The sequence below is a fragment of the Lynx canadensis genome, chromosome A2, assembly GCF_007474595.2.
Source record: "Lynx canadensis isolate LIC74 chromosome A2, mLynCan4.pri.v2, whole genome shotgun sequence".
NCBI classification, from domain to species: Eukaryota; Metazoa; Chordata; class Mammalia; order Carnivora; family Felidae; genus Lynx; species Lynx canadensis.
In genome coordinates, this window is record NC_044304.2 from 167,410,467 (window position 1) to 167,438,086 (window position 27,620).

Genomic DNA, 27,620 nt, shown 5'->3' on the forward strand with positions numbered 1-27,620 from the left:
TCTGTATTAACCGTATCTTTTATCCTCTGTGTTCTGATACTTTGACATCTGGGGCCTCGTGACCCTGGAGGACTGCCCTCCCAGGGTTAGCCACTCCTCATCGACAGTGAACACTTGCCCACCTGTGAGCGCATTTCACAAATGCAAACCAACCAGTGTGGAGCCCATACCCCTATCACCTGCTCTACTGGGCCCTCACACTCTGGGCCACCACCCACCTACCCTAACCACCCCAGAGCAAGGTCCCAACAACCGGGGGCAGCTCCTACCTCTCAGAGCCCACCTATGTCACTCAAACCAGCCGATCCTAAGCCTATGCACCCTGCCTCGCCCACTCCTTCCTGCAGAAACCACAGTAAAAGCTCTCACCCCCACCCACCCCACACCTCTTGATTTGCTTTAGTGCTTCTCATGGGGCCCCCATGGCGTGTTGAGCCCCCTCCTCTTGGGATCTAGTACACTATCTTTTCACTTGACGGTTTTCTCCTGGTCTGTTGGCCTCACCACACCTGAATGATAAAGCCCGCTAGACCAGACACCCAGCCTGGTTCTTTCCATCCCTTGCAAACACTCATTGCATGCTGTTGCAGACATTTCTGGTAGCTGGAGGACTCACCTGCTTAGATCTTGTTGGAGTTACAGCTGACTGCTGTGGGGTCTGGCTGCACACGGAGAGCTCTGAACAAGGCCTGCGTGTTTCTGGATTTTCCTTCAGGCTCACTGCTGCTTAGAGCCTTGGCTGTTAAATGAACACCTTGTATCAGAAGAGATTTACTACTCTAACTATATCTGTATCTCAATTTAATGAAAATGTTAAGGAGACTTTGATGGTCTTGCGCCAGTGTAATTTCAAGTGAAATGTCTTCATTCTTTGCAGCAGGGGCTGCCTCGATGTTCAACTATTGGAAAGTACTCAAGTGAAGTGCTCTTTACAATATTGTCTTTACAACATCGGCGTGTTTTACAGCATTTTTTTCCCAGAGTAAACAAAAAATTTTAATGGAAATATCTGAGGCAAAGCCTCATCAATGTTGCTAGAAATGAAACCCTGGCTGACTGCAGATTATGAAGCAATGTATCTTAGGGGTAAAACGCAGGACTTTGAAGTCACACGGTGACTACACAGCTGAACCCCAGCTGTGTGCAGACCAGCTGTGAACCGTGCCATCAGAGTCTCCAAGCCCCAGTTTCTGCACTTGTAAGAGGTGGATGACAGCGTTTACCTCGTAGGGTTGCTGTGAGAAGTACGTTCGTAGAAGGATCCACATGGCACACGGTGTAATGCCTGACGGAGACTGAACGTTCGACAAATAATAGCTTTTACTTTCTGCTGCTGTGTTTATACACTCCAGCGCTTAGTTATTTGTAGGTGACTTTGAACAGAAGTTTGTGTTTCTTTCCAAAACACAGTGCACTCGGAGATGTAATACTTTTGCTCAGCTTTGCCCGGACAAGGTGCTCGGCCAAGGCAATTTGGAGCATTCACGGTTGCGGCCTCCTGTTTCCCACATGGTGACGGGCTACCAAACACACTCTGGATCGTCTAACCTTCATAAATGACTAAAATGATGATGATGATGATGCATAAAAATAGTACCACGAAAACGTTAACAGTGTATTATCAGTACTTGGCCTTTTGATATTGCTTACTGTTAAACTTTCTTTTTTGTCCTACGGATTTAGTGAGATGCCCTTGGAGTACACATATTTAGTACTAACAATAGTCTACAATAACCAGGGTTGTTCAATATACTCGAATCACCAAAATACAGATCTCAAGAGCCATCTGGGCCAGGCCTGAGCGTCAGCCCCAGAGGCCTTTCACCAGCTTGGCTGGTGAAGTTGATGAAGTCACAGGACTCACCCAAAGTCACTCAGCTATGGATGGAGGGGGCTGGGATCCAAGCGAGTCGGGGCAGGCCCCCGGGTGGGCGGGGCCGGGGCCCAAAGTGGGCGGGACCAGGACCCCAGTGGGTGGGGCTAGACCCAAGTCAGCTTCTGAACCACGCTTTACTACAAGAAAACATGTTAAATTATATTTTCCTTTGAAAGCGGAAAGCGTGCCTGGATATTTGTGCACATCGTTTGCCCCGTCAGTGACAACACGAACGTTTTACTGCAGAACACTGCCATCTATGCAAGGCAGCTGGAAAGCGTGAGAGACAGGCCATTTTGCCTTGGGGGCAGTCCAGGTTTTAGCAGAAACAAATACATGAATAATTCACAGTCCGTAATGTTAAAGAGCTTTCTGATAAAGAGAAGGAAAGGTAAATGCAGATGAACGCAGAGCCCGGTTATGAAATCAGAAGCTTTGCTTCCCGCCCCGCTCGGCACAGGACCTGCCTCCCGTTCTGTGCGCCCCAGCCTCTTGCGCATTCACTTCCTGGTCACTACGTTTAAGGTACAAAGTCACGGCTGATGACCAGACGCATGAGCCAGGGCTTTGGGGAGTAACTTTATGCCTAGAGCACGTGGCGTCGCACGGTGCCGACCGCAGGTTTCAGCAGGGTGGCACTCAGCTGAGGGCCCGGGCAGCTGACCGCGTGCCAGCTGTGTGGCCATCTCTCCTGCAGCAGGGGAAGCGATGTCTGTCCTGGGCCACACGAAGTTGTTGCTTTTATGACGCGTTTGTTTGTTTAAGTAGGCTTCCCTCCCAGCGTGGAACCCAACGCAGGTCTTGAACTCATGACCCTGAGATCAAGGCCCGAGCTGAGATCAAGAGTCAGACGCTTAACCTACTGCGTCACCCGGGCGCACCGTGGCCACGCGAAGTTTTGGCCTTGCTGGGTAATCGCAGCTGATGGTGGGTTTGCCCAGGTGCAGATGTCATGTGTGATCGAGGGTCCTGGTGGGGACTTCCAGGCGGGGACATGTTAGGTGTGGAGGGACAGTGGCTGCAGGGTACCTCCAGAGGGAACTCCGCCATCCCAGGGCGGCCCTCCCAGTACCTTCAGCTCAGAATCTCTGGTGGATCCACTGTGGGATAGACGGAGACTTCCCTAGTCGACGGGCCACAGGCGAAAGCAAGACCCAAGGCCGCCGCTGTGGCACAAACTCGAAAACTCCCAAGTCTCAGGGACACGGGTGCAGGAGACGCGGCTCAGGCGGAGAGAGACAAGGGACGGGAGAGAAAGACCACCCGAGTCAGGCCGGCCCCGCCACAGATTTGTGACGTTTGCAAGAGGCCTGTGTCCTGAGTGCTGCTTTCCGAAAGGGAGAGCGGGCCCAGGTCAAACTCCCATTCCTCTGGAGGTGCAGACAAAGGGCACAGTTCTGGTCTCCATGGGAACTGAGCACACTGGGCACGGATTCCAGAAGGCCGGCAGAGAGGAGGCCCGTGTTTGCGAACCTAAAACCTTAAGCTACCTGCGTGGGCAATGCCATCCACCCCTGCGGTGGTCCCCTGCACACTCTGGATTTTCTTTCATCCCCACAGGCCTTCTGGTTCCCCTTCTGACTTCTCTGAGCCAGGAGCCACTTAGAATGTGTTGTTGAAGTTCCACATATGTGGCTTTCCCAAATTTTCCCTGCCGAAGATTTCTTTTTTTAACGTTTATTTTTGAGAGACAGAGAGAGACAGTGTGAGCAGGGGAGGTGCAGAGAGAGAGGGAGACATAGAATCCAAAGCAGGCTCCGGGCCCTGAGCTGTCAGCACAGAGCCCGACGCGGGGCTCGGACCCGTGAACCGCGAGATCATGACCTGAGCCGAAGTTGGCTGCCCAACTGACTGAGCCCACCAGGCGCCCCTTCTCTGTTAAGGATTTCTAATGTCATTCCACTGTGGCCAGAGAACACATTTTGAATGATTTCTGTCCTTCTGAATGTACCAAGATTATGTTTATGGCTAGCAAATGGCCTGTCCAGAGAATGTTCCACACGCACCAGAGAAAAACGCATGTTCTGCTGCTAACCACGGGCATTTTCTGTCAGTTTTTGCATACTTTAATTTCTTTGGACTTTACTCTTGCAAAGCAATTTAATTTTTGGACTTTACTTCCCCTAGAATATAATGGAAGGGGAGTGTATATTCAAATGTAGGGCATTTTATTGTTGCCATTAATGTCCAGGACTGCCCCGCCCCCCCCCCCCCAGCACAATTCATATGTTGATATCCAACCCTCGCTGTTAAGCCTTTGGGGGTGATTAAGTCAGGACAGCTGAAACCTCATTGATAGGATTAGTGCCCTCAGAAAGGGGACACCACAGAGTCCCTCACCCTCCTGCTTTGGGGGAGCAAGAGAAGGTGCCATCCGTGAACCAGGAAGCAGTTCTTATCAGACATCAAACTGGCTGGGCATCCATCCTCCAGAACCACGAGAAACAAAGTTCTGTGGTTCGGAAGCCACGCAGTCTGTGGTATCTGTTACAGCAGCCTGACGTACGACAACGAAGCTTTTCCTGAGAAATTTATCATTCAAATCATGATGTGCACAGAGAGTATATATATCTACATGTTAAAGAATGATACCTAAGGGGGAGCCTGGGTGGCTCAGTCGGTTGAGCTTCTGACTTCAGCCGAGGTCGTGATCTCACGGTTCCTGAGTCCAGGCCCCGCGTCGGGCTCTGTGCTGACAGTCTGGGACCTGCTTTGGATTCCGTGTCCCCCTCTCTCTCCGCACCAACCCTGCTTGTGCTCTGTCTCTCTGTCTCTCAAAGGTGAATACACATTAAATTTTTTTTGAAAAAAGAAAAGAATAACGGCTAAGGAAGCACCCCAGGGGAGACCATGCAGGCTGAGAAATGTTGCCAGTATCTGGGAAGTTACTGACCATCTCTACTTCTGCAACAAGATTTTCTTTTCTTTTTTTTTTTTAGTTTATTTATTTGAGAGAGAGAGAGAGAGAGGGCATGCACCACACATGCTCATGCAAGCTGGGGAGAGGCAGAGAGAGGGAGAGAGAGAATACCCAGTAGGCTCTGCGTTGTCGGCACAGAGCCCAACGCAGGGCTTGAACTCATGAACCCGGAGATCATGACCTGAGCCGAAATCAAGAGTCAGATGTTTAACCAACTGAGCCACCCAGGCGCCCCACCTCAACAAAATTTTCTGTGTATTTCTTTCTAGTTTTATTTGCTGGAATCTTTTCGTATTTTGTTAGTGGAAAATCTTGATGTGATCACTTCATTGCATGAGTTCTGGTTAATTCTACGGACAATGTGGTTGGACGTTATTTGGAACGGTAAACGGAGAAAGGAGTGAATTTTCTGCCTTGGGTGCACAATGCCTTTGGTGTTAATGAATGCTCTCCTTGGACCCATTCCAGAGTCTCTGGGGCCAACATCTATGTGGCTCGGCAGCCCCAGGATGACCCCAAAGGAAAGGGCGGATATCCTCTGGGGACAGCAAGGAACTGACCCTATCGGACGTAAGCCTGCTGACCTGTAACTCAGCCACACCATATCACAGAAAGAACTCATCCCTGTGTGTGAGAATGCTCTTGCAGCAGAACCTGTAACAACAAAATGGCATCGACCTTGGCATCAAATAGTAGGGAGACAGCTGATAAATTATGGTCCATCCAAACAACGAAACCCTAAGTAGCCAATACAACTGATGTGGCAGATTTCTAAGTACTGCCATGGAAGATGTCCGTGCTGCATTTTGGTACCAAAACAAAAAAACAAAAACAAAAACAAAGCTGTTGGGGGCTGAGGGGGTAATATGATCTCTTTCAAAAACAGAACAATGCTACACAGTGTGGCACACGGATTAGTGGCCCTCCCCGCAAAGGTGTCCACGTCCTAATCCCAAGAACCTGTGAATATGTTACCTTACCTGGCAAAAGTGACTTTGCAGGTGTGGTTAGAGATCTCGAGACGGGGGGAGTATCCTGGATTATCCGAGTGGCCCAGCGTAATCACCGGCGTCCTTAGAGAGGGAGGGAGGACGGTCAGCCAGAGGAGATGAGAGGACAGAGCAGAGGTCAGGGTGATGGGCTTGCTGGACGGGGGCACCAGCCAAGGGTGTGGGCACCCTGGGGAGCCAGAAAAGGCAGGTAAATGGATTCTCCCCTGGAGCCTCCAGAAGGAACCAGCCCTGTAGACACTTTGATTTTGGCCCAGCGAGACTTCTGACTTCCAGGACGGTGAGGTAATAAATTTGTGTTGTTTAGGCCACTGAGTCTTTGGTAGTTTGTTAGAGCAGTGACAGGAAACTAAGCCAGATGGAGTGTCTCAGAGGTAGGAGCAGGACAGTGTGGGGCAGATGGAAAGTTTCACTTGTTCCTCTGCTTACGTTGGCGCTGTTTTGATTTTCTTAAATAACTAACGTGTGACTATTCTAAATAATAAATCCTTACAATGAAAAGAAAACCGATGGGCACCAAACATTTGAATTGTGAGGTAATCGAGACAGGAAAGTGTGCGCGAGGGGAGAAAGCTCCCAGTGGCTTCCTGGTGGAGGAGGTCTTTCTTTCTCTCCTTCTGCAGGCTGCAGAAGAGCTTCTGAAACAACGTGTGATTTTCCACTAGGATCTTCAGAAAAACTGCAAAGGGCCTCATAAGCCTACAAAAACAATAGCTTGAAAATATATCACGTATGCTACGTTAGATTCATGTGGAGGAGAATAGAAGAAAGCAGAAATTGGGAGGAATACGTATCTTCCGATGGAGTATAAAACGCCCGGGGCTTTTTCAAACACCGGAAAACCTCGCTGATCGTTGTTTGTCATTCAAGAGTTTTATTGTTTTCCGCCATATTTCAGAATTCTATTTTGAGGGGCGCCTGGGTGGCTCAGTCGGTTGAGCGTCAGGCTTCGGCTCAGGTCGTGATCTCGCGGTCCGTGAGTTCGAGCCCCGCGTCGGGCTCTGTGCTGACGGCTTGGAGCCTGCAGCCTGTTTCGGATTCTGTGTCTCCCTCTCTCTCTGACCCTCCCCCATTCATGCTCTGTCTTTCTCTGTCTCAAAAATAAATAAACGTTAAAAAAAAATTAAAAAAAAAAGAATTCTATTTTGAGATACAGATTCACAAGAAGTCGCAAAAATAGTACAGAGATGTCCTCTACACCCTTTACCCAATTTCCCATCATGCTTGTATCTTACCTAATTACAGGACAATGTCCAAACCAAGAGGCTGCTGACACTGGTGTGCTGTGTGCTCATGGCTCTGTGTCATCTTATCCCACGTGGATTCATGTGACCAGCACTGACCAAGACACAGAGCCCATCTGCCACCACAGAGACTCCCTCCTGCTGTCCCCGTGTAGTCCCACCCTCCTCACCTTTCCATCCCCAACCCTCACGACTACTAACCTAGTCTCTGTCTGGCTCCACGATTTTGTCATTTTGCCAAACAGATGGAATCATCCTTTCTGCATGTGATCTCTGGGAGTGGCCTTTCCATCCAGCATCATCCCGAGAGCACCGGTGCCCTGTGAGTCAGTGGCTTCTTTCATCGCTGCTGAGTCACATCCGGGGTGTAGACGCGCCACACGTGGTTTGACCACCACCCTTTGGAGGATATTTTAGTTGTTTCTGGATTTGGTTGATAGAAAAAGCTGACGTGAACATTTATGTATAAATGTTACGCGGACATAAATTTTGATTTCCTGGGATAAATGTGCAGGAAGGCAAGTGCTGGGTGTGTACAGTAAGCATTTTCTTTTTTTTTTTTTTTTTTTTAAAAAGAAATGATCGAGGTGCCCGGGTGGCTCAGCAGGTTGAGTGACCCGCTCTTGATTTTGGCTCAGGTCATGATCTCATGGTCATGAGATCGAGCCCTGGTTGGGCTCTACGCTGGGCATGGAGTCTGCTTGAGACTCTCTTTCTTTCTCTTTCTCTCTGCCACTGTCCCCCACTTGCACTCTCTCTAAGTTTAAAAAATAAATTAAACAGGGGCGCCTGGGTGGCGCAGTCGGTTAAGCGTCCGACTTCAGCCAGGTCACGATCTCGCGGTCCGTGAGTTCGAGCCCAGCGTCGGGCTCTGGGCTGATGGCTTGGAGCCTGGAGCCTGTTTCTGATTCTGTGTCTCCCTCTCTGCCCCTCCCCCGTTCATGCTCTGTCTCTCTCTGTCCCAAAAAAAATAAATAAACGTTGAAAAAAAAAATTTAAAAAAAATAAATAAATTAAACAAACAAACAAATCAATAAAATAAAAAAGCAACGACCGAACTCTTTCCTAGAATGCCTGTAACACTTTCCATATGGGAGGTTGGGCTTCTCCACCTCCCTGCCAGCATCCGGTGTTGTCAGTATTTTGCACGTTAGCTGTGTAACAGTTACGTGATTTTAACCTACCTTTTTCCATTGCCTTTTGGTGATCATCAATTTTAATGTACAAATATTTGGGAGCCTATTATACAGCACTACACTAGGCCCCCAAGTGAGCTAACTGGCTCCTTAGCTCTCGAGGAGGTGCAGCCTAGCACAGAAAGTAGGACCGTTCACGAAGGGGACCCGAATCACGTTGTCTCAGGCGTCAGGTTTCAGGATCCGCACACACGGTGGGGAACCTTTCACAGTCCAGTTTACCCTTGAAAACTATTGTTAATTTTTGTAGGGTGATAATGATATAACGATGTCTTACCCCCCCCTTTTTAAGAGATACATACTGACATATTTACAGATGAAATGATGCCTGGAGTTTGCTTCACAATAATGGGGAGAATGGTTAATGGATGAGGCCTGAGTCACACAAGTGGCCATAAGGTGACGATCACTGAAGCTAGCTGATGGGTAACAAGAACTGATTATACCATTTTATACTCTGCAGTAGGCTTGAAATTTTCTACTTAAAAAGTATTTTGGGGGCACCTGGGTGGCTCAGTCGGTTGAGCACCCGGCTTCGGCTCAGGTCATGATCTCGTGGTCTGTGAGTTCGAGCCCCGCGTCGGGCTCTGCGTCGGCAGCTCGGAGCCCGGAGCCTGGTGTGGATCCTGTGTCTCCCCCTCTCTCTGCCCCTCCCTCGCTCACGCTCTCTTTCTCTGTCAAAAATAAATAAACATTAAAAAAAATTTTTTTAAGTATTTTTAAGAAATGTTTCAGGGGTGCCTGGGTGGCCCGGTGTGTTGAGCATCTGACTCTTGATTTTGGCTCAGGTCATGATCCCGGCATCGTGGGATTGAGCCCTGTGTCGGGCTCTGCGCGGAGTGTGGAGCCTGCCTGGGATTTTCTCTCTCTAAAAAAAAAAAAAAAAAAAAATCTAAAAATCCTTGAAAATCTTTCAGAGGAATCACATCCTGCTAAGCTGTGTTTCCCTCCCTCCAGCGTGGGGCGGATGACTAATTCTCCAGCGGAGCGCCAGGCGAAGTAGTTGGCTCGCACGATGGGCCACCTGACAAACCGCGGTGTTCCCGCCACCAGTGGTAGGTGGAAGGTAAGACCAAATGAGGAACGGCAACGCGGGGTTTTGTTAAAGAGCACCCTCTTCCGTGCCCACGTTCTCAGCCAACTAGAAAATATGAAAAACACCCAGCAGGTGGAGGCCACACACCTTAATTCCCAGCGAAGATGACACTGGACAACCAGGCTTGGTGTTCACATCGGTTGGGCTCGTCTGCTCCTCACTCTTGGTCTAGACCTTGGAAGAATTTATCTGAGGCCAAACCTGAGAACTCTGGGAAGACACACTTAATGAGGGTACATACTGATATCACCAATAGTTTTAATTTTTTCTCCTCTGACAGGTCAACAACAACAAAAAAAAGCATGTTTTATTTACAAAGTCTGTAAAATTTCAAATTTGGTAAAAGAATATTTTTGATGAATCAAGGATCTCTTGACATATCACAGTAAGTGGTAGAGTGAACATTCTTCCGGTGGCTTTTAACGCTCCTAACTTAGAATAAAAACACACACTATATTGTGACCTCATTGATACAGTGTGTGCGCGTGTGGCAGGATTTTTCAAACTGCTATCGAAGCCCATTAGCGTGTGGAGAAACGTAGTTAGTGCTTTGTGGCCAGCGTTAAAAAAAAAAAAGATCCACATTCCACACAGTAATGATAACCACTGGCTTGTAGATTTTAGGTTTCAGTCGTGTGTATAGGATTCGATTTACGTATAAGTATGTGTACATACATTTGCGAATGTGACAGGTGTATGTGTACGTACGTGTGGACACGGCACGTACGGGACATGTACTTGCACGTATGCGTATGAAGGACACGCGTGACCTTGGTCACAACCTGAAATGTGTGCACGCTGCGCGGGCATTAAGTATCTAATGAGGCCGTTTCTCTCGGTGTCACATCGGTCAAGTCCGGCCTCAGACCGAAAGCCACCAGCCCGCTTCCCGGCAAGGCGCACAAGCCACCCCCGAGTTCAGCCGCGGGGTGCGGGCACCTACCGGTCCCCCGCACCTGTCCTGGGAGCGCTCGCGGCGTGGGACCCCTCAGCTCCTCTCGCGCGGCCCCGGCCCCCACCGCCCCTCCCCGCCCCCGGCCCCGCCCCTCACCTACGCGCCCCGGCCGCAGAGCCAGGTCACCGCGGCACCTTCCCACGCTTCAGCGCGCCGGCGACGGGAGCGCGCACGCTGCCCGGCTCCGGAGAGCGCCGCGGCGTCGGCGGCGGGCGCGCGCACGCTGGCGGGGACCGGGGAGCGCCGCGGCGTCGATAGCGGGCGCGCGCACGCCGGCGGGCCGCGGGGTGGAGGGCGTCGGCGTCGGGCGCGCGCGCGCAGGCGGGACCGCGCACGCCAGCCCCGGCCGGCGGCCATCTTTCCTCCCGGCGGCTGCTCCCGGTGCAAGTGCGGGGTCTGCGGCCCTGCCGGCGCCCTCGGCCTCGGCCGGAGCAGTGGGGAGGCGTGGATGAGGGGGGAGGTGAGGAGGAGCCGCCCCCCCAGTGTCGCCGCCTCCCCCACCCGAGGGCAGGCCGGGCGGGCAGAGCCCCCAGGGCGGGCTCGGGGTCGCTCCCCGCTGCGGCGTAGTCCTCCCCGCAGGCGACCCCTCCTCTCAGGAGACCCCTCCCCGCGGGAGACCCCTCCCCTCGGAGACCCCTCCCCGTAAGAGGCCCCTCCCCCGCGGGAGCCCGCCCCGCCCGCCCCGCAGCTCTCAGGGTCGGGGGCTCCTCCCAGATGGGATAAGCTGTAAAGATGTTTAGTTTTGAAGGGGATTTCAAAACGAGGCCCAAGGTGTCCCTCGGAGGCGCCAGTAGGAAGGTAAGAGCGGCCTGTGTGTCTGCGGCGTCTCGGGCCCTCCGGGCGGGCGGCCTGCGTCGGGGATCCGGGCCCCCGGAGGCGGGCGGGGGGCCGCGGGGCCGGCCCGCTGCGCGGCCACCTGCTTCTGATGCGCTAAAGCAGGTCTGATGAGGGAAAGGGCTTTGTAGACGGGAATCGCCGGTGATCTGCGCTCCTTAGGTTCCAGACACTGCAAGGATGCTGAAGGCGGACAACCCTTTGAATCCCGGTGGTGACAGAACTCGGGCAAAGGACATAATGTTTCTGTTTAAGATGAGCTCTCGCTACTCTCACCCTTGACTTCTGGTAGCGGTTGCTTTTAGAATCCACCACCTAAGGGGTGGTTTCTGTTGTAGGAAGTGGCCAGGATGTGTCTGTTAATGTCAACAACCTCTGAAATCCAAGGCGCAACTCCTCGCCGGCCACGTGTTTGGATCCGAGGCTGTGTGGATTATTCTTCACCAGCTTTCTGGAAGGAGTGCGGGGACACTCTGGGACCGTTGGTCATACCATTATTCTTACAATTGTTTAGAGTGAGGGGGAGCAGGCTCCGGCCATCCTGCTGCCCTCTCTGATGACCTGCGGCTATTGGTTCAGCGGAACTGCCAACAGATAGGTGCCAGTGCTGTTTCATTCCCTTGTTTTTCACCATTTCTCCTCTGTGCCGGTTCATGGGTCCCTTTTCCGCCTGCTTAGGTTTTAAAGGTTCGAAATAAAAATCTGGCCCCCGTGCTTGAAGTGTTTGAAAAGTTTAAGTGAATCGAATTAGTTGATTATTTACTGAAGAATTTTTTAAACGTCTTTTACTTTATTTTTTATTTTATTTACTTATTTTAAAATAGTTTTTAATGTTTATTTGAGAGAGGGGGAGAGAGAGAGAGAGAGAGCGCTGGGGAGGGTCAGAGAGAGAGAACCCCAAGCACCTGCGCTGTCAGCACAGACCCCAGCACGGGGCTTGATCTCCCCAACCATGAGATCATGACCTGAGCCGAAAGCAAGAGTAGGACGCTTGACAACGGGGCCACTCAGATGCCCCTAAAATGTCTTTTAAATGCTTTGCGTATTGTTTTTGTTTGTTGAGTATATTCTGTACGTTACACTTAAATAAATAGCTGAGTTGTCACATAATCCTAAGTGCATACTCCAAGTCGGAACATCCCTTTAAAATTGTGCTCTGGGAGGGGCACCTCGGGGGCTCAGTCGGTTAAGCATCCGACTTCGGCTCAGGTCATGATCTCGTGGTTCGTGAGTTCGAGCCCCGTGTTGGGCTGTGTGCTGACAGCTCTGAGCCTGGAGCTGCTTCAGATTCTGTGTCTCCATCCCTCTCCTTCCCCCCCCCCCACCCCCCCACCCCCAGCTGGCTCTCTTTCTCTCTCTCAAAAATAAACTTTAAAAAAGATTTCAAAAACATGTAAATAAAATTGTGCTTTAGGGGTGTGTATGATGGCCTCCTAGGATAGAGGAAGGGAACCCAGTAGGGAGTTGGTAGAGAAGCGTGCTGATGATTTTCAGGCTTTGAGTTGTGCATGACCGTGATTGGTTGAGGGTAGCTGGCTGCAGGACTAGGTGTTCGAGCTGGGTACTGTGTACGTGTGGCAGGGTGGGCAGGGGTGACCTTCCGTGGCTTGGGTATTCATGGAGATTACAGGTGAGATGGAGGAGGGTAGAAGAGGCCTCGGAGCACCTCCGGACCAGATCTGGCGTACAGGCGAGGTGGAGAGCACATGGCTGGTTGTACGTGCCCAGCGAGCTGGTGGCAGGTCACCACCTCACAACCCATGTCACTTCTCCACAGGGGCTCCTGATTTCTCTTACAGACAGGAGTGCCCCCGCATGCTCTGCCAGTGCCCCGACCCCGTCTTCTCAACTATGAGCACAGCTCCAGCCCGAGGAAAGTGCTCATCTAGCAGTCACGGTCTCGGGGGAGGCTGCATATCCTGCTTTTTAGCTGTGCAGAACCGTTTTCTTTTTGATTGGGGTGCAGATTAGACATCCAATGTATGTGTCTTAGGTCATGTCCCTAGAAGAGCTTGAGGAGGTGACCTCGCTGCAGGTGAAACGGAGGCGGGAGAAGGAGAGGGCAGGGGAAAGGGTCTTCTTCCTTGGAGCCTGTCTCAGCCCCACGGGGAACTCAGGAGCTTGGCTGGCATCACGGGGCTGCCCCCTTCTTGAGTGAAGGGACCTGGAATTCTGTCACCCTCCCGTATGAGTTGGTCGTTGGCTGCAGGCCGCTCTTGGCGTGAGGGTGGGAGTGTGACACTGGGCCCCTCTACTGAGGGCAGTCACCCTGAGGGTAGCCTTTAGGAGCCAGCGGTGGCTAACACATGGCGGCTGGGGGATGGGGGGGGAGTCAACAGCAGGTGCCGCTTGAAGGATGTCTGTGGTCCGCTGCACCCTTGTGACCACCCCACCCCCATCACATAACATTCCCAGCATTCCGTAGGCTCCCTCCTGCCCCCTTCCAGTCAGTATCCCTTCTCCCAAAGATAATTGCTGTTTGATCTCTGTTACTGTAGGTGAGTTTTGCCTGCTGAACTTGGTGTGAGTGGAGTCACATCCGGTTTGTTCCCGTTTTCCGGATTTGGCTTCTTTGGGTCCGCATTTCTCTGCGTTCCTCCACACTATAGTTGATGCATTCTGTACTTATGGGTGTGTGTAATGTCAGGTGTGCACTTACACTCGTGCTGGGTTCTGCACACACTTAGGCTTTGCTCTAGTGCACACACCTGCAGTGTGTGGAGGGGGCCGGTGGCCTTACTTCCTTGTCAACATTCATTATCGTTAGTCCTTTTAATTTTGGCAATTCTGGTGGCGATGTAGTTTCATTGTAGCTTTAATTTTGTTTCCTCGCAACTAATTCTGTTGAGCAGGTACAAATGCATATTTTCCTTAATTTTCTTTGGCTATGATACAATTCTTTCCCCTCATTTAAAAAGCAAAAGGTTATAATGGTCTTTCCTTCATGTATTAAATTATTCGTAATTGTTTCTCCTTTCTTGGGCTGGGTAGAAAACTGAATATGGCCACCTTTTAAATACATCTTTTTTTCCCCAAATTAAATGAGTATTTTAGTGGTTATTTGTAAAGGCTCTGTGTAGCATATGAAACATCATAAGGAAAAGTCCATGCCCTCCTTATAATCTTGTTGGAGAGACAAGACTTAGTTAGAAGTTAAATAACTATTGAGGGCGCCTGGGTGGTCAGTCGGTTGGGTGTCCGACTTTGGCTCAGGTCATGATCTCGCGGCTCGTGGGTTCAAGCCCCGCATCGGGCTCCATGCTGACAGCTCAGAATCTGGAGCCTGCTTCCGATTCTGTCTCCTCCTCTCTGCCCCTCCCCCATTCGCACTCCTTCTCTCTCTGTCTCCCTCTCTCTCTCTCTCTCTCAAAAGTAAACAACAACAAAAAAGCTAAATAACTATTGTTACTGTAACTATTGAAGTAATATTATTATTACATTCAAGAATTCTGTTGGGGCTGGTCCAGGAAGAGGTAGAGTTGGTTGGGGCTTAGTCTTGAAGGATGGATAGAATTAGGGTTGGTGGGTGGAAGGGGATACATGGAGTAAGTGTATACTGGATTCCACTGATTCTAAGTCACACAGTTTCCTGATTTTTAGTATTTCTGAAGTCAGGATACATCTTGGTGGCATGACCTAGTTAGCGCAGTATTTTTTCCCTTTCTTGGAGTGCATAAAAGAATATTTTAGGAGCCATTTAATCACAAGTATAGAAATCCGTTGAAAATAGCTTAGTAGGGGGAAAAATTTATGGGAGGAATATGATGCTATTTCAAAGAACGTAAGGACGGACGTAATCCAGATACCAAGTCATCAGGACCCAGGTGGTTACTCGGTTTTTCTCCCCGAGCTGTGCTGTCTCCTTCATTCTTGCCTCCCTGCCCACTGGCTTTCTCCCTTTTTCTTGCACATGATCTCAGCAGTGTATGATTTCCTAGTTTAGGTGTCCAGCTGGGGCAGTTGGATCTCAATTGCATTCCTCAGGAGAGGAAATCTGATTGGTCTGAGTCAGCTTTCCGCCTGATGAGCTGAGTCTGGGATGAGGTTGGGGTCTCTGGTCCACATAGAGCAGTATGGATGTGTGAGTTGTAGGGTGTGGATTCTCCAAGAGGGGAGTGGTTGTTAAATGGAATGTCTAGGTTCCTATGGACGTAGACGGAGATGTGGAACAGGCTGTTGATTGTACCTGTGTGAAATGAGGGAGAAATCTGGGCCAGACATGCAGATTTGGTAGTTACCGGCAGATAGATGACTCGGAAAGAAGTCCCTAGGGAGAAGGCCTGGCGTTTGGGATGGGGTGTGGCCTGAGGGGTATTTTAACATCTAATAAGTGAGGAGAATACTCAGGAAAGAATCACACCTGGTGGAGGGCGGGGTGGGGGTGGTGGGGAGGAGGCGTGACCACAGTGCCAAGCGCTGCAGGGAGGCACTGCGGCAATACTAACAAGCCACCAGGAAGACCTGGGTGGCTTCGTGGGGACAATACTCCAGGGTGGTAGGGTTGGAAGTCAGATCGCAGCATGCAGGGAGTGACCGGGAGGTCAAAAAGTGGCGAGATCTTTTTTTTTTTTTTAAGTTTTTAGTTATTTTGGGGGGGGGGGGGTCACATGTGAGCAGGGGAGGGGCAGACAGAGGGAGACAGAATCCCAAGCAGGATCCGTGCCGTCAGGGCGGAGCCTGACGTGGGGCTCCATCTCACAAGCATGAGATCATGACCTGAGCTGAAATCAAGAGTCAGACGCTCAGCCGACTGAGCCACCCAGGCGCCCCTGAAGTGTTTAACTTTGTAAGAAACTGCCAAGTGTCCTGCAAAGTGGCCGCACCATTTTGCCTCCCCACCAACAAACAGTGAGCGGTCCTGTTGCCTCACATCCTGTCCGGCCTCGGTGGTTGTCAGTGATCGCATTGTAGTCATTCTGCTAGGAGGCAGTGATGTCCTCGTCTTTTCCTTTGCGGCTCCCTGATGACAAGGGGTGTGGATCACCTTTTCACGTGCTCATTTGCCATCTGTATACGTTCCCTTTTGCCCACTTTTCAGTTAGTTGTCTTCTTACCGTTGAGTCTCAAGAGTTCTTTGTGTACGTTTCTTATGTATTTGTATATATTTTGCGAATATACAAGTTCTTTTTCAAATATGTCTTTTGCATATATTTTCCCCCAGTTTCTTCTAGCTTGTTTTTCTCATTCTCTTAACTGTCTTTTGCAGAGCAGAAGTTTGTGATTCTAATGCAGTCCAATTTTATCAATACTTTCTTTCATGGATTACGCTTCTGACGTCGTGTCTAAAAAGTTTGCCAAACACAAGGTCACGTGGCTTTTATAAGATGTTAGCTTCCAGTAGTTTTATACTTTTGTGTTTTACATTTGGGTCTATGATCCATTTTGGGGAAATTTTTGTGAAAGATACAAGGTCAGTGTCTGGTTTTCTGCTTTTGTTGTTATTCGTTTTTTTGCATGGATGACCAGTTGCTGCAGCCTGTTTTGTTGAAAAGCTGCCCTTTCTTTGTTGATCTGTTTGGGGTTTGTTTTGTTGTGTTTGTTTTGCCTATGTCACCCTGTCTTGATTTCTGTAGCATTATGGGAAGTCTTGAAGTTGGATAGTGCTGCTTTGTTCTTTTTCGTCAGCATTGTGTGGGGTATTCTGGGATTTTCATTGGGATTGTGCAGTCTGTAGATCAAGTTGGGAAAACCTGACATTTTGACAATATTGAGTCTTCCTATCCAACATGGGGTAAGTACCTCCAGGGTTTAGTTCTTTGATTTCATTCATCAGACTTTGATAGTTTTCCTTGTGTAAACCTTATATATGTTTTGTTAGATTTAGATCTAAGTGATTCATTTTTCTGGACCTAATATAATGGCACTGTTTTTAATTTCAAATTCCAGCCGTTCATTGCTGGTATAAAGGAAAGCAGTTGAGTTTTGATTTGTATTAACCCTTAGCTCAGCTCCCAGCAGCCAGTTTCATAGTCTCTGTTTCCAGACATTTGAATTTTTTTTCTTTAATTTTTTTTAACGTTTTTATTTATTTTTGAGACAGAGACAGAGCACGAGCAGGGGTGGGACAGAGAGAGAGGGACACACAGAATCCAAAGCAGGCTCCAGGCTCCGAGCTGTCAGCACAGAGCCCGACGTGGAGCTCCAGCCCACGAACCGCGAGATCATGACCCGAGCCGGAGTCAGATGCTCAACTGGCTGAGCCACCCAGGCGCCCCAGGTTGTTCTGTTTTTAATTTTTTGAGGAACCTCCATACTGTTTTCCATAGTGGAAGTGATGTTTTTGGTTTTGTTTTTGATCAGTTTGTTGGAATTTTCTACACAGATGATCCTGTCATCTGTGATCAAATACAGTTTTCTTTTTCTCTTCCTGATTTGTCTACCTGTTATATCCGTTTCTTTTCTCACTGCATTCTGCATTAGCTCCGACTTTCAGGAATGGTAAATCAGTGGTGTGGAGGGAATGCCCTAGCCTTGTTCCTGATCTTACTGGGAAAGTTGCTAGTTTGTCACCATTAAGTTTGATGTTAACTGCAGATACTTTGTGGATGTTTTTTATCAAGGTGAGGAAGTTCCCTTCTATTTCTCGTTTACTGAGTTCTTATCATGAATGGGTGTTGGGGTTCGTCAAATGCTTTTCTGCATCTACTGATGTGGTCATGTGATTTTTCTTTAGTCCGTCGGTGTGGCGGATTACCCTCAATGATTTCTGAATGCTGAACCAGCCTTGCTGGCCTGGGATCACCACCACCGGCTGTCTTCTGTATTTATTTTTATACCTTGTTGGATTGTGTGACAGTATTTTGTTGGGGAGTTTTGCATCTATATTCGTAAGAGATAGTGGTCTTTGATATTACTTGTGATATTTTTTTCTGGGTTTGGCATTAGGGTAATGCTGGGCTCATAGAAGGAGTTATTATACTCTAGGGCCTACCAAAGCCAGCTACTGCAAGTTTAATTTTCCTCTTCGATAGGTGTAGACAATTTTTTCTTCTTCTTAAGTTTATTTATTTTGAGAGAGACAGTGCAAGCGGGGAAGGAGCAGAGAGAGGGGGACAGAGGATCGGAAGTGGGCGTGGGGCTCGAACTCTGTGAGATCGTGACCTGAGCCGAAGTCAACCATTCAACCGACTGAGCCACCCAGGCGCCTAGGTTTGGACTACGCTTAAGATTGTAGAACTCTGATTGTCTGGCTCTGTAAAACTGCCCTCTATTCTGCAATTGAAGATCTTATGTAAAATCTTTTAACTTAAAAAAAATCCCATGCTATTTTGTTTTAAAAAGCTGGCACTGGGTATAAGTGTTGTCATGCCTACTCTGTGTACGTTGCAGTAGAAACTAAAACTTTCTTACAGATCTGGCAGTGAGTGAAGTAAAAATGCGTTCTAAGGTCAGATTTAAAAGTGTTAATTTTCTGTCAGGCTGGTATCACACTGCCGTTTCATCCGCCAGTGCCTCGTCTCTTCTCTTGGGTGTAATTAACTGGTGGCCTTCACACACAAGACCAAAAACCTGTAGTTCCCTGTAGCAGAGGTGGGGAATTCACGATCTGGTTCTTAGGGAAATCAAGCAGAAGAGAAGGGCTGAGACTGTTTGTCTAATTCTCTTTGTACTACTTGCACTCAGGGCCTAGGGTGAGGCAAGCAGGGCCCCTCAAGTACCACTGGAGGGTTCAAGGTGGCCTTACTGTCAAGCTCACACTGTGGCTGGCCCTGCACTGGCACCGCCCTGAGCGCGAGCACCTCCTTAAATTTTGTTCCCCAGGTATGAGCTTGCCTCGCTAGTCCCTGCCTGCCTTTGCACACTTAAGCCGATTTTCGTGGGTTATGCAGTTAATTGCCAACTAGGTCTCTTAACTAAAGTAATGCGCATTACAGGAAGCCTCATAGGACTGCAGAAGAGCCTCAAAAGAGTTTATTGCAAAAGCAGTCTGGAGCTTTCTTCGAATGTAACTTTCCCTGTATTCTTAGAACTTTCATAGAATGCAGACAGCTGGGAGCTTGGAAGTTAGGCACCTTATTATTTTATACCACCGTAAGGGTATCTGCCTTCCACACGTTCCTGTTCTGCCACGGCCTCTGCGTGCCCGCACCGGTTGTCATCATAAAGGCAGGAGCAGGAACTTCTGTCGGCGTGTGTCCATGCGGTCCGGCACCTCCCGTGGTAACCGGGTTAAAGACGGAAATGCCTGCTGGCGGTGTGGGTGCCGTGTAAGTTGTCTCAGCCTGCCGGCTGGGGGGCGGGGGGCAGTTGAACATCAGAGGTCTTAACAAGGTACATCCCTTCTCATCCAGTTATTGTGCTTTGAGACCTTTATCCTAAGGAACTAATCTGACAGGTGCAGAGGAAAGACGCAGGGGAAGAGATGACTGCGGCGACACCCATAACATTGAACAATTGGAAACAACATAAACGTCTAGCAGGAAATTTGTGAAGCAAATGGTAATACAACAGTGTAACGGAATACTAGACAGCCGTTATTAATATTTATATTTTAATGTCTTATATTTATTAAAAGGATTCACTGTTAATGGAAACGAGCAGATTACAAAACAGGACTTCAGTGTGCATTTAAATTACATTAATCTAAATGTCACAATACCTGCTTTACCACTTTCTTAATTCCCAGTGAATGAAGGACGTGGTACTTACAGTTCCTGTAGAATGGTGGCTTGGAGCAAGCAGTACGTTCTTGCTGTCCACTCAGTTTTGTGGGACGGGGATCTGAGAGCAGTTGGTGGGTGGTTCTGGCTCAGGATCTCTGTGGGGCTGCGGTGCCTAAAGCCTTGCCTGGGGGGCTGGCTCGTCCACGTGCACGGAAGTTAGTGCTGGGTGTTGGTGGGAGGTGTCAGGTCCCTGGTACGTGCACCTCTCCTTAGAACTCCTTGACTGTCCTCCTGACGTGGCGTGGGACCTGGGAGTGCAGGGAGAGAGCGGCATGCCTGTACGAGGCAGTCCTGAAAGTCACATCCATTTTTGTCGGATTCTGTTTGTCTGTCCGGTCCACACTCAAGGTCGGGGTGGGGGTCACGCTCCACGTCTTAAAGGGAAGCAGCCTCAAAGACCTTGTGGAAGTATGCTGAAGCCACCGCGGAAGGGGTATCAGTTTCAGCTAAGTTGTAAGTGCTAGTAACACGTGACTTACATGTGCTAGTTTTCTGTCTTAACAGCCTATTAGGATTTAAATAGTACGGCTTTCCTTCTCTCCTATGTTGAGTCAGTAGTTACTGGCTATGTAACTATTATGCAAATATGGAGCAGTTAAAAAGCAAAGATTATCAACCAAATAAATTTTCAGTAGATGTTTTGGTGAAACTTAGTTGACTCAGAGACAGTTTTGTAGCTCTGCGCCTTAGAAACGTAAGCAGGTGTCATTTATTTGCAGCAGTGGGAATTTACTTATTTAGATCATTTACCTCTTTGATCCAGCCACCCTTGGAGAAGGGGGAGGCACACAGTTGGGCCAGGGGGAGTAGATAATTTTGGACTGGGTGTCTGTGGGTTGTTACCATGACAGCCGTAGGGCAGGAGGCAGTCACATGAGGGTATAGAAGAGAGGTGAGTGAAGTAGGGGAATATCACAGTAAATTTTGGGCCATCTGGGAGCTCTTTTGGATGGTGGTATACCAGAATGGAGGGACGAAGCTTGTTTTCCTTTTCGTGCTGTGTGTATCCTGTTTCCAGAACCCCAAGCAAATGGCACAAGGTTAGTGCCCTAGGCTTTTGTATGCTGCACTGGGATCCTTGCTACTATGTATATATGGACCTCGTTGCCATCGGGGAGGAGGGACAGCACGGACAGAAGTGGCCAGCCGCGGAGAAGTGGTAATCACCTACAGATTGCTCAATGTGGCTGGAGTCAGTGTTGGAGAGAAGGCCGGTGAGAGGCGGTCAGGGCCCAGATCATAAAGGTTCTGTGGGTCACACTCAGGCATACCCAGGCACGTGGGTGAGCCAGTGAGGGATTTTAAGCAGTAAAGTGACTGTGGGCAAACGGGTTTTGGAGAGATGAGTGTGGGGCAGTGCGGGTGGTGGGAGGCCAGGCGAGAGAGGGAGGCAGCCGCAGTTGTGCAGACGAGTAATGCGGGCCTGACGCACCATGGTGGGCACCTGAGTGGAGGGGCCTTCGAGAGCTGCGGACGAGGTAGAATCGGTGAGCTCTGCAATGAGAGGGGGCCCTTCAGGCGTTCGTCTGGGATTACGGGAGTGGAGAGTGAGGCCGTGAACCAAGACGTTAAATTCCTAGGGAGTTGTTCGGTTTGAGTGGTGGAGGGTGTTCAGGAAGCGCCGGTCTGGAGCTTCGGGTGGAGACCCGGAGTCCCTCAGTCCATCAGCAGGTGGTGGAAATTGTGCGATGCACGGAGTCCTCAGGAAAAAGGGTTCGCTCAGAAGGCTCCGAACAGAACTCCCACGGCTGCCAGCATTTACACAAGAGGCAGAGAAAGGGGTGTGCAAAGGCGATCGTGCCGTCAGGGCCCGGTGAGCGGAAGGCTAGTGTGATGTCCGTGTGTGGGTGGCCACACTCGCCCCCAGACAGTAGCTTTAATGAGGGAATGCGCGGAGGCAGAGTGGGAAAAAGCAGGGACTGGTGGAGGACCGCGGACCTGTTGAATGAGGCTTCATTTTGAGGCCTTTGTGTTTTGCTGTAGCCATTCCTCTCTGCCTTGTGTTTAGACTCAGTGTTATCCCAAAGCAGAGAGTCAAGTCGTTCCATCTCTTTTCTAAAATTAAAATTTTGGGGGCGCTTGGGTGGCTCAGTCGGTTAAGCGTCCGACTTCAGCTCAGGTCACGATCTCGCGGTCCGTGGGTTCGAGCCCCGCGTCAGGCTCTGGGCTGATGGCTCAGAGCCTGGAGCTTGCTTCCGATTCTGTCTCCCTCTCTCTCTGCCCCTCCCCCGTTCATGCTCTGTCTCTCTCTGTCTCAAAAATAAATAAACGTTAAAAAAAAATAAAATAAATAAAAAATAAAATTAAAATTTTGTTTTATGTTTAAAAATTACCGTACATGGGGGCGCCTGGGTGGCTCTGTCGGTTAGGCGTCTGATGCTTGCTTTCGGCTCAGGTCATGAGCTCACTGTTCGCGGGATCAAGCACCGTGTCGGGCTTGAGCTGACAGTGTGGAGTGTGCTTGGGATTCTCTCTCTCTTCTCTCTCTCTGCCCTTCCCCCACTCGTTCCCCCTCTGTCTCTCAAAAAAAAATAAACTTAAAACAATTTGAAAATTAAAAAAATACATGCTCATTGTGTGGACTTGGAAGTATTTATGTTTATTCTTAAAAAAAAATTTTTTTTTTTATATTTTTGAGAGAGGGAGAGAGAGACCAAGCGCAAGCAGGGGAGGGGCAGAGAGACAGGGAGGCACAGAATCCGAAGCAGGCTCCAGGCTCCGACTGAGCCACCCAGGCGCCCCCGTTTATCCTTTCTTTTTGGACATTTAGGTTGTTTGTTTTTATCGTGAACTTCTTTAGAGCCAACAATGTAATTATTTTTTAGGATAAATTAAAGAAGTTGAATTGCTTGGTCAAACAAAGTATGCACATTGTAAAGGCTTTTGATACACTTTGTTCTCTAGAAAACAGGAATCAGTTTCTATTCCCTGGTTGCTTGGGTTCAGTGCTGCCTTTGCTTCTTTGCCCCGCTGTCAGCCTCTCCAGCCTCTCGCGCATTTTCTCTCCAGGGTGTTTCCGTTTCCTACAGGTAGGCAGGCCACCGTCCTCGGTATTTGTCATCTGGCAGGGTGCTTTGCCCCTGTGCTCTCGCTTCTTGACTTTTTAATTTAAATGTGTTAGCATTCCTTGGAAGTTCTTCCAAGGAGGAAATCAGAGCCAGAGAGTCCAGAACTTTGGCAAAAACTGCAGGGCTCAGGTGTCAGACTGCCGGTCTGTGGTCCAGGACGCGCTGCTGGGGGTTGTGTGGCCTGCACACGCCGTGTCTGCCATCTCGCCGCGCTGCGGTTTCCCGCGGAAGGTCCAGGAGCACGTCCCCCAGGCCCTGGGAAGGTGGCTCCAAAAAACCCTACTTCCTTTTGAGTTAATTTTCCTTTTAATGAAGCTTTAATGCTCTAATGTTTTTAAGGGGCATCAGTAAACCCTGGTGTGTGGGCGAGCAGCACAATTCATACCACATCCTTACTGCAAAACATGAAGTTGTGTGGGGCGCCTGTGTGGCTCGGTCGGCTGAGCGTCAGGCTTCGGCTCAGGTCGTGATCTCGCGGTCTGTGAGTTCGAGCCCCGCGTCGGGCTCTGTGCTGACAGCTCGGAGCCTGGAATCTGCTTCGGATTCTGTGTCTCCCTCTCTCTCTGCCCCTCCCCCACTCATGCTCAGTATCTGTCTCAGAAATAAATAAACATTAAAAAAAATTAAAAAAAAAACAAAACAAAACATGAAGTTGTGAAAAGCGTGATGGGAACCTGAAAAAATGTTATCTCCATGACCAACTGCAGTTTCATTGCTTATCTTTTCTGGGCTTCTCTTTTTCACAACTTGTAATACCAAAGTGATAATTCTTGTTAATCAGAAAGTCAGACTGAATTACTTTTAATATTACCTTGCTCTAATAATGTTTCCATTTCCAGTCAGGGGCCTTTAAAGCAGTGTTAACTTTTTTTTTAATTGAAAAAAATTATAAAAACAATGAGATCCATCTAAAGACAGATCCATCCATCTAAAGACTCCTGATTTCCCCACTGTTACCAGTTTCCTCAGTGTCTGTTTGGAACTAGTGTAAACATAAATAAACATATCCCCCCATCACCTTTTCAGTGATAAGGAGAGAACATACTACAGTTCTCCTGAGTGCTGTATCTTTTTTTTTTATTAATTAATTTTTTATTAAAAAAATTTTTTTTAATGTTTATTTATTTTTGAGAGAGAGAGTGAGACGGGGGAGGGCCAGAGAGAGGGAGACACAGAATCGGAAGCAGGCTCCAGGCTCTGAGCTGTCAGCACAGAACCCGACGCGGGGCTCGAACCACGAACCGTGAGAACATGACCTGAGCCCAAGTCGGACGCCCACCCAACTGAGCCCCCCAGATGCCCCTCCTGAGTGCTGTGTCATAATGAGTCCACACCAGCACCTGTAGGTCTCTGGCGCTCTGTTTCCCAGGTGCGTCACGTTCCACTACCTGGTTTGTATCCTGTAAGTCTTTCCAGGTTTATCGGAATGGGATTTAAACTGTTGCATTTTGCTTTGGATACTTTATTTTTTAAAGTGGGCTCTTTTCTGATTATAAAATAATGTTTATTACATTACAAAATAATGTAATTTTAAATTACTGCCATAAGTAAAGAAAAATTACTTCTTTGGAATCCTCTCCTCTATTTAGAAATAATGCACTATTAATATGTGGGTAAACGTTCTTCCCGTCTTTTTCTATATACTTTTTGAATTAGGAATCATTTTGCACATTTTGTTTTATAAATATGATATTTAGCACTTACTGTATTTGATGCACCTTTAAACACTTTTTGCTTGCACGTGAAGTTAGTTTCTCTTAGATTTTCATAGAGGTTCTTAGGAAAAACCTGCAAATTGTAGGTTGTGCATTATTCACAAATAATACTTTTGCTAGCATTTAACATTTTAATTAACTCAAAAGGAAGTGTTTTACTTGACTATTCTTTGAGTTGTGTAAAACTGCTCTTCTGTTAGTGCATGAGAGTGGGAAAATACCAACTTAAAACAGGTGTGAAACTGATTATTCTGTTTACACGGTTAAATGTAGTAAATTGCTAACGGAAAATAACCCAAATAGTGAAACAGAGGAAGCTTCATAATTGCTTTAAAAATCAAGATATTAATAAGCATGCTGAAGTTCTTTTTATAAATGGTTAACGGTCTGTCTCAGCATTTGGTTTATGGAAATTACATTATATAAATGTACTTTGACTTCCACTCAGATTTTCGACCATAAATTTTTAAATTCAGATAGTTAATGAAATCTGATTTAAACTATAAATGACTGATTTTTTTTTAAACTTCATTTTGTTACCCCTAAATGTATTTGCCAAAAACAAAAAACGTTTTTTGTCCTATTGAAAAACATCTTTGTTAACGGCATTTTTGAAGTTTGGCCACATTCAATTTTCAGAGGAGACAAGATAATGTGTCTAAAGCTCAAGGCTCAAATAGGGACGTTTGCTTCGTTCACTCTTGTTTACATGTTGAGGAAGACGTGTAGTGTCACAGCTGTGGAGGGAAGATGAGGGTCGAAAGGACCGTAGGCGCCGACTCGTCATGCCAGAAACACTTGATGAGTGTGTTTTGTGAACTGGTATAGAACCGCTCCTGAGAATTCCCCGCTTTTTCTAGGCCCGTAGGATTTAGAATGCAAGCGGTGCTTTCCAGTATGCGTGTAATAAATCGGAGCGGTCACGGTCTGAGGGTTCTTTTTGGTGGTGCTTCCTTGTTCTTTTCTTCCCAGCCACTTTGTATGGACTTGTTTACGTGGAGCTGGTTTTGAAAATTTATGTCGTCTTGTGGCTTCACTGGTTTATTACAAAGGTGAGAACGTATTCCATGGGCATGGGTAATAATAACTCAAGCAGTAGAAAATAACGACGCAGAGGAAAGCGGTGCAAGTCCCCCCCACCTCACCTCTCACCCACCCCTCACTGCCTCCGTCACGGGTCCTGACAGTCAGACTGTTCTCTGCGTGTGGGATCGTCCGGGGGCATGCTCCTCTCTCGTTTAAACACCTGCTAGAGCATGTGAAACAGGCTGCAGCACTCCTCTTACCGCCTGATAACCCATCTTGGAGATCGTTCCAGATGAGCGCAGGCGGATTGACCGCATTCTTTTCGAGAGCCAGATGATCCTGTGTGCAGTGAATGTTGCACAACTTATCTGCCTTATATTATATTTTAATGGCCGTTTATGGTCAGTTTTTCACTAAGCAACATTGCAGTGCATATCCTTGTAAATAATGCCTTGTAAATGCCTTTGTAAATGCCTTTAATTCGTATAGGTCACATTTCTAGAAGTGCTAGCTCAAAGGCTATGCACATTTGGGATGTTAGTAGATGCACCTCGGTTGCTGAGGTGGGTTATCAGCGAATGAAAGTGCCTGCTGTCTGTAACTCACAGCAGCTCCCTGAGTCTTTGCCAAACAGATAGGGAAAAATCCTCTTTCGTTGGGTTTCTACTGCATATTTCTAAAATGAGTAAAAATGAAGTTCTTAGGTTTAGAAGATTTTTTTTTTCTCTCTGCACTGTTTTTATAGCTTTTGCTGATTTTACAAATAATTGGCTTTGCGTTGTTATAGATAGTTGTTCCTATTTTGTTATTTTATTAACCTGTGTTGTATTTTTCCGTGTAGAAAGTTCTAATTTTTATGTACTCAAATTTATTAAATAAATGACAAACCGTAACAAGACTTAGTGTTGACGTGATACATCTTTCTTAGAGAAAGTCTTCTTTCATATGGAGATTTTTTAGTGCTCATATTACCTTCACATTTTTATAGCTAGCCCTTTATATATATATATATGTATATATATAAATCCTATATCCGTTAGGGATCTGTTTTTTTTTTTAAGTTTATTAATTTATTTTGAGAGAGTGGGGGAGAGAGCGAGAATCCCAAGCAGGCATGTGGGGCTTGAACTCACAAACCATGAGACCATGACCTGACACAAAACTGAGGGCGCTTAACCAGCTGAACCACCCAGGAGCCCTAGGGATCTATTTTGATGTATGGACTAAAGCTACAATGTTATTTATTTAGGTCACCCAGTTTTTCCAGTAATAGTTATTAAATAATACACATTCTATATAGATTTGAAATGCTACCTTTATCACATGCTGATCTTTCTTTCCATTTGACTCTCCCTGGAGACTCTCTGAATTTGACCTGCCTGATCATGCTTTAGCCTCATTAGTGTAGGTCACTGTTTGTCCCAAAGTATGGTGTGTGATGATTTAGGTGGCACATGAAGGAACATTGTAAAAACTGAGCAGTGTTAATTTCAGTATAACTAGGGTGTCAGATCTGTGATTTCTCTGAAATGCTTGCTCACGATGAGGTCAGAGTAGGGGGTTGTCAGCCAGGTGTCAGTGTTTGGTGGCTGCAGTTTGGGAATGTGGGCATACAGAGTATGAACTATATACACGGCCCGTGTGGCTAGTGTGCATTTCTGTCCACTGAGTCTCCCTATGCGTTGTGGTGGGGTTTATTTTTCTAGCAACCGGATGAATTTCACTTTCAGAAATTGATAGTTATTTTGCTAGTGTGAGCTACACACAGGTATTGGTAATAGCAAATTGGGGTTATGTCTGTGCCTTTATTTTTTCCCACCTGACTGCTGTGCCTGACGTGGGTTGGGGTTTTATAACAACAGAAAAATATGTCATTTTTGAAGTCTGAAGGTCAAGATTGTCTTGTAAATTAAGGCACTAAGGATAATTATGATTGTCATCATATGTCTTCATTTATAATAAGGACCACATTAGTGAGCCGCTGGAACTAGCTTTTTAGTCTCGTAAGCTTACAGCC

The 27,620-nt window shown here is 47.9% G+C and overlaps 1 protein-coding gene and 1 long non-coding RNA gene across 5 annotated transcripts in view; one reads left to right on the forward strand and one right to left on the reverse strand.

The window, feature by feature from the left end:
- LOC115509434 overlaps positions 1 to 10,458 on the reverse strand; it is a 36,785-nt gene extending 26,327 nt beyond the window's left edge. For both annotated transcript variants that reach the window (XR_003967341.1, XR_003967340.1), the window contains exons 1-5: positions 10,394 to 10,458; positions 9,430 to 9,552; positions 7,252 to 7,473; positions 5,777 to 5,869; positions 617 to 739 (exon numbers count right to left, since the gene is read on the reverse strand). This is a non-coding gene — a long non-coding RNA (uncharacterized LOC115509434). The remainder of the gene's footprint in view (positions 1 to 616; positions 740 to 5,776; positions 5,870 to 7,251; positions 7,474 to 9,429; positions 9,553 to 10,393) is intronic.
- A 197-nt stretch (positions 10,459 to 10,655) lies between these two features.
- The window catches only part of UBE3C (ubiquitin protein ligase E3C), a 119,271-nt gene continuing 102,306 nt past the window's right edge, over positions 10,656 to 27,620 (forward strand). For all 3 annotated transcript variants that reach the window (XM_030308904.1, XM_030308905.1, XM_030308906.1), the window contains exon 1: positions 10,656 to 11,095. In XM_030308904.1, the coding sequence (XP_030164764.1) occupies positions 11,030 to 11,095 (66 nt within the window). In that variant the 5' untranslated portion in view covers positions 10,656 to 11,029. The remainder of the gene's footprint in view (positions 11,096 to 27,620) is intronic.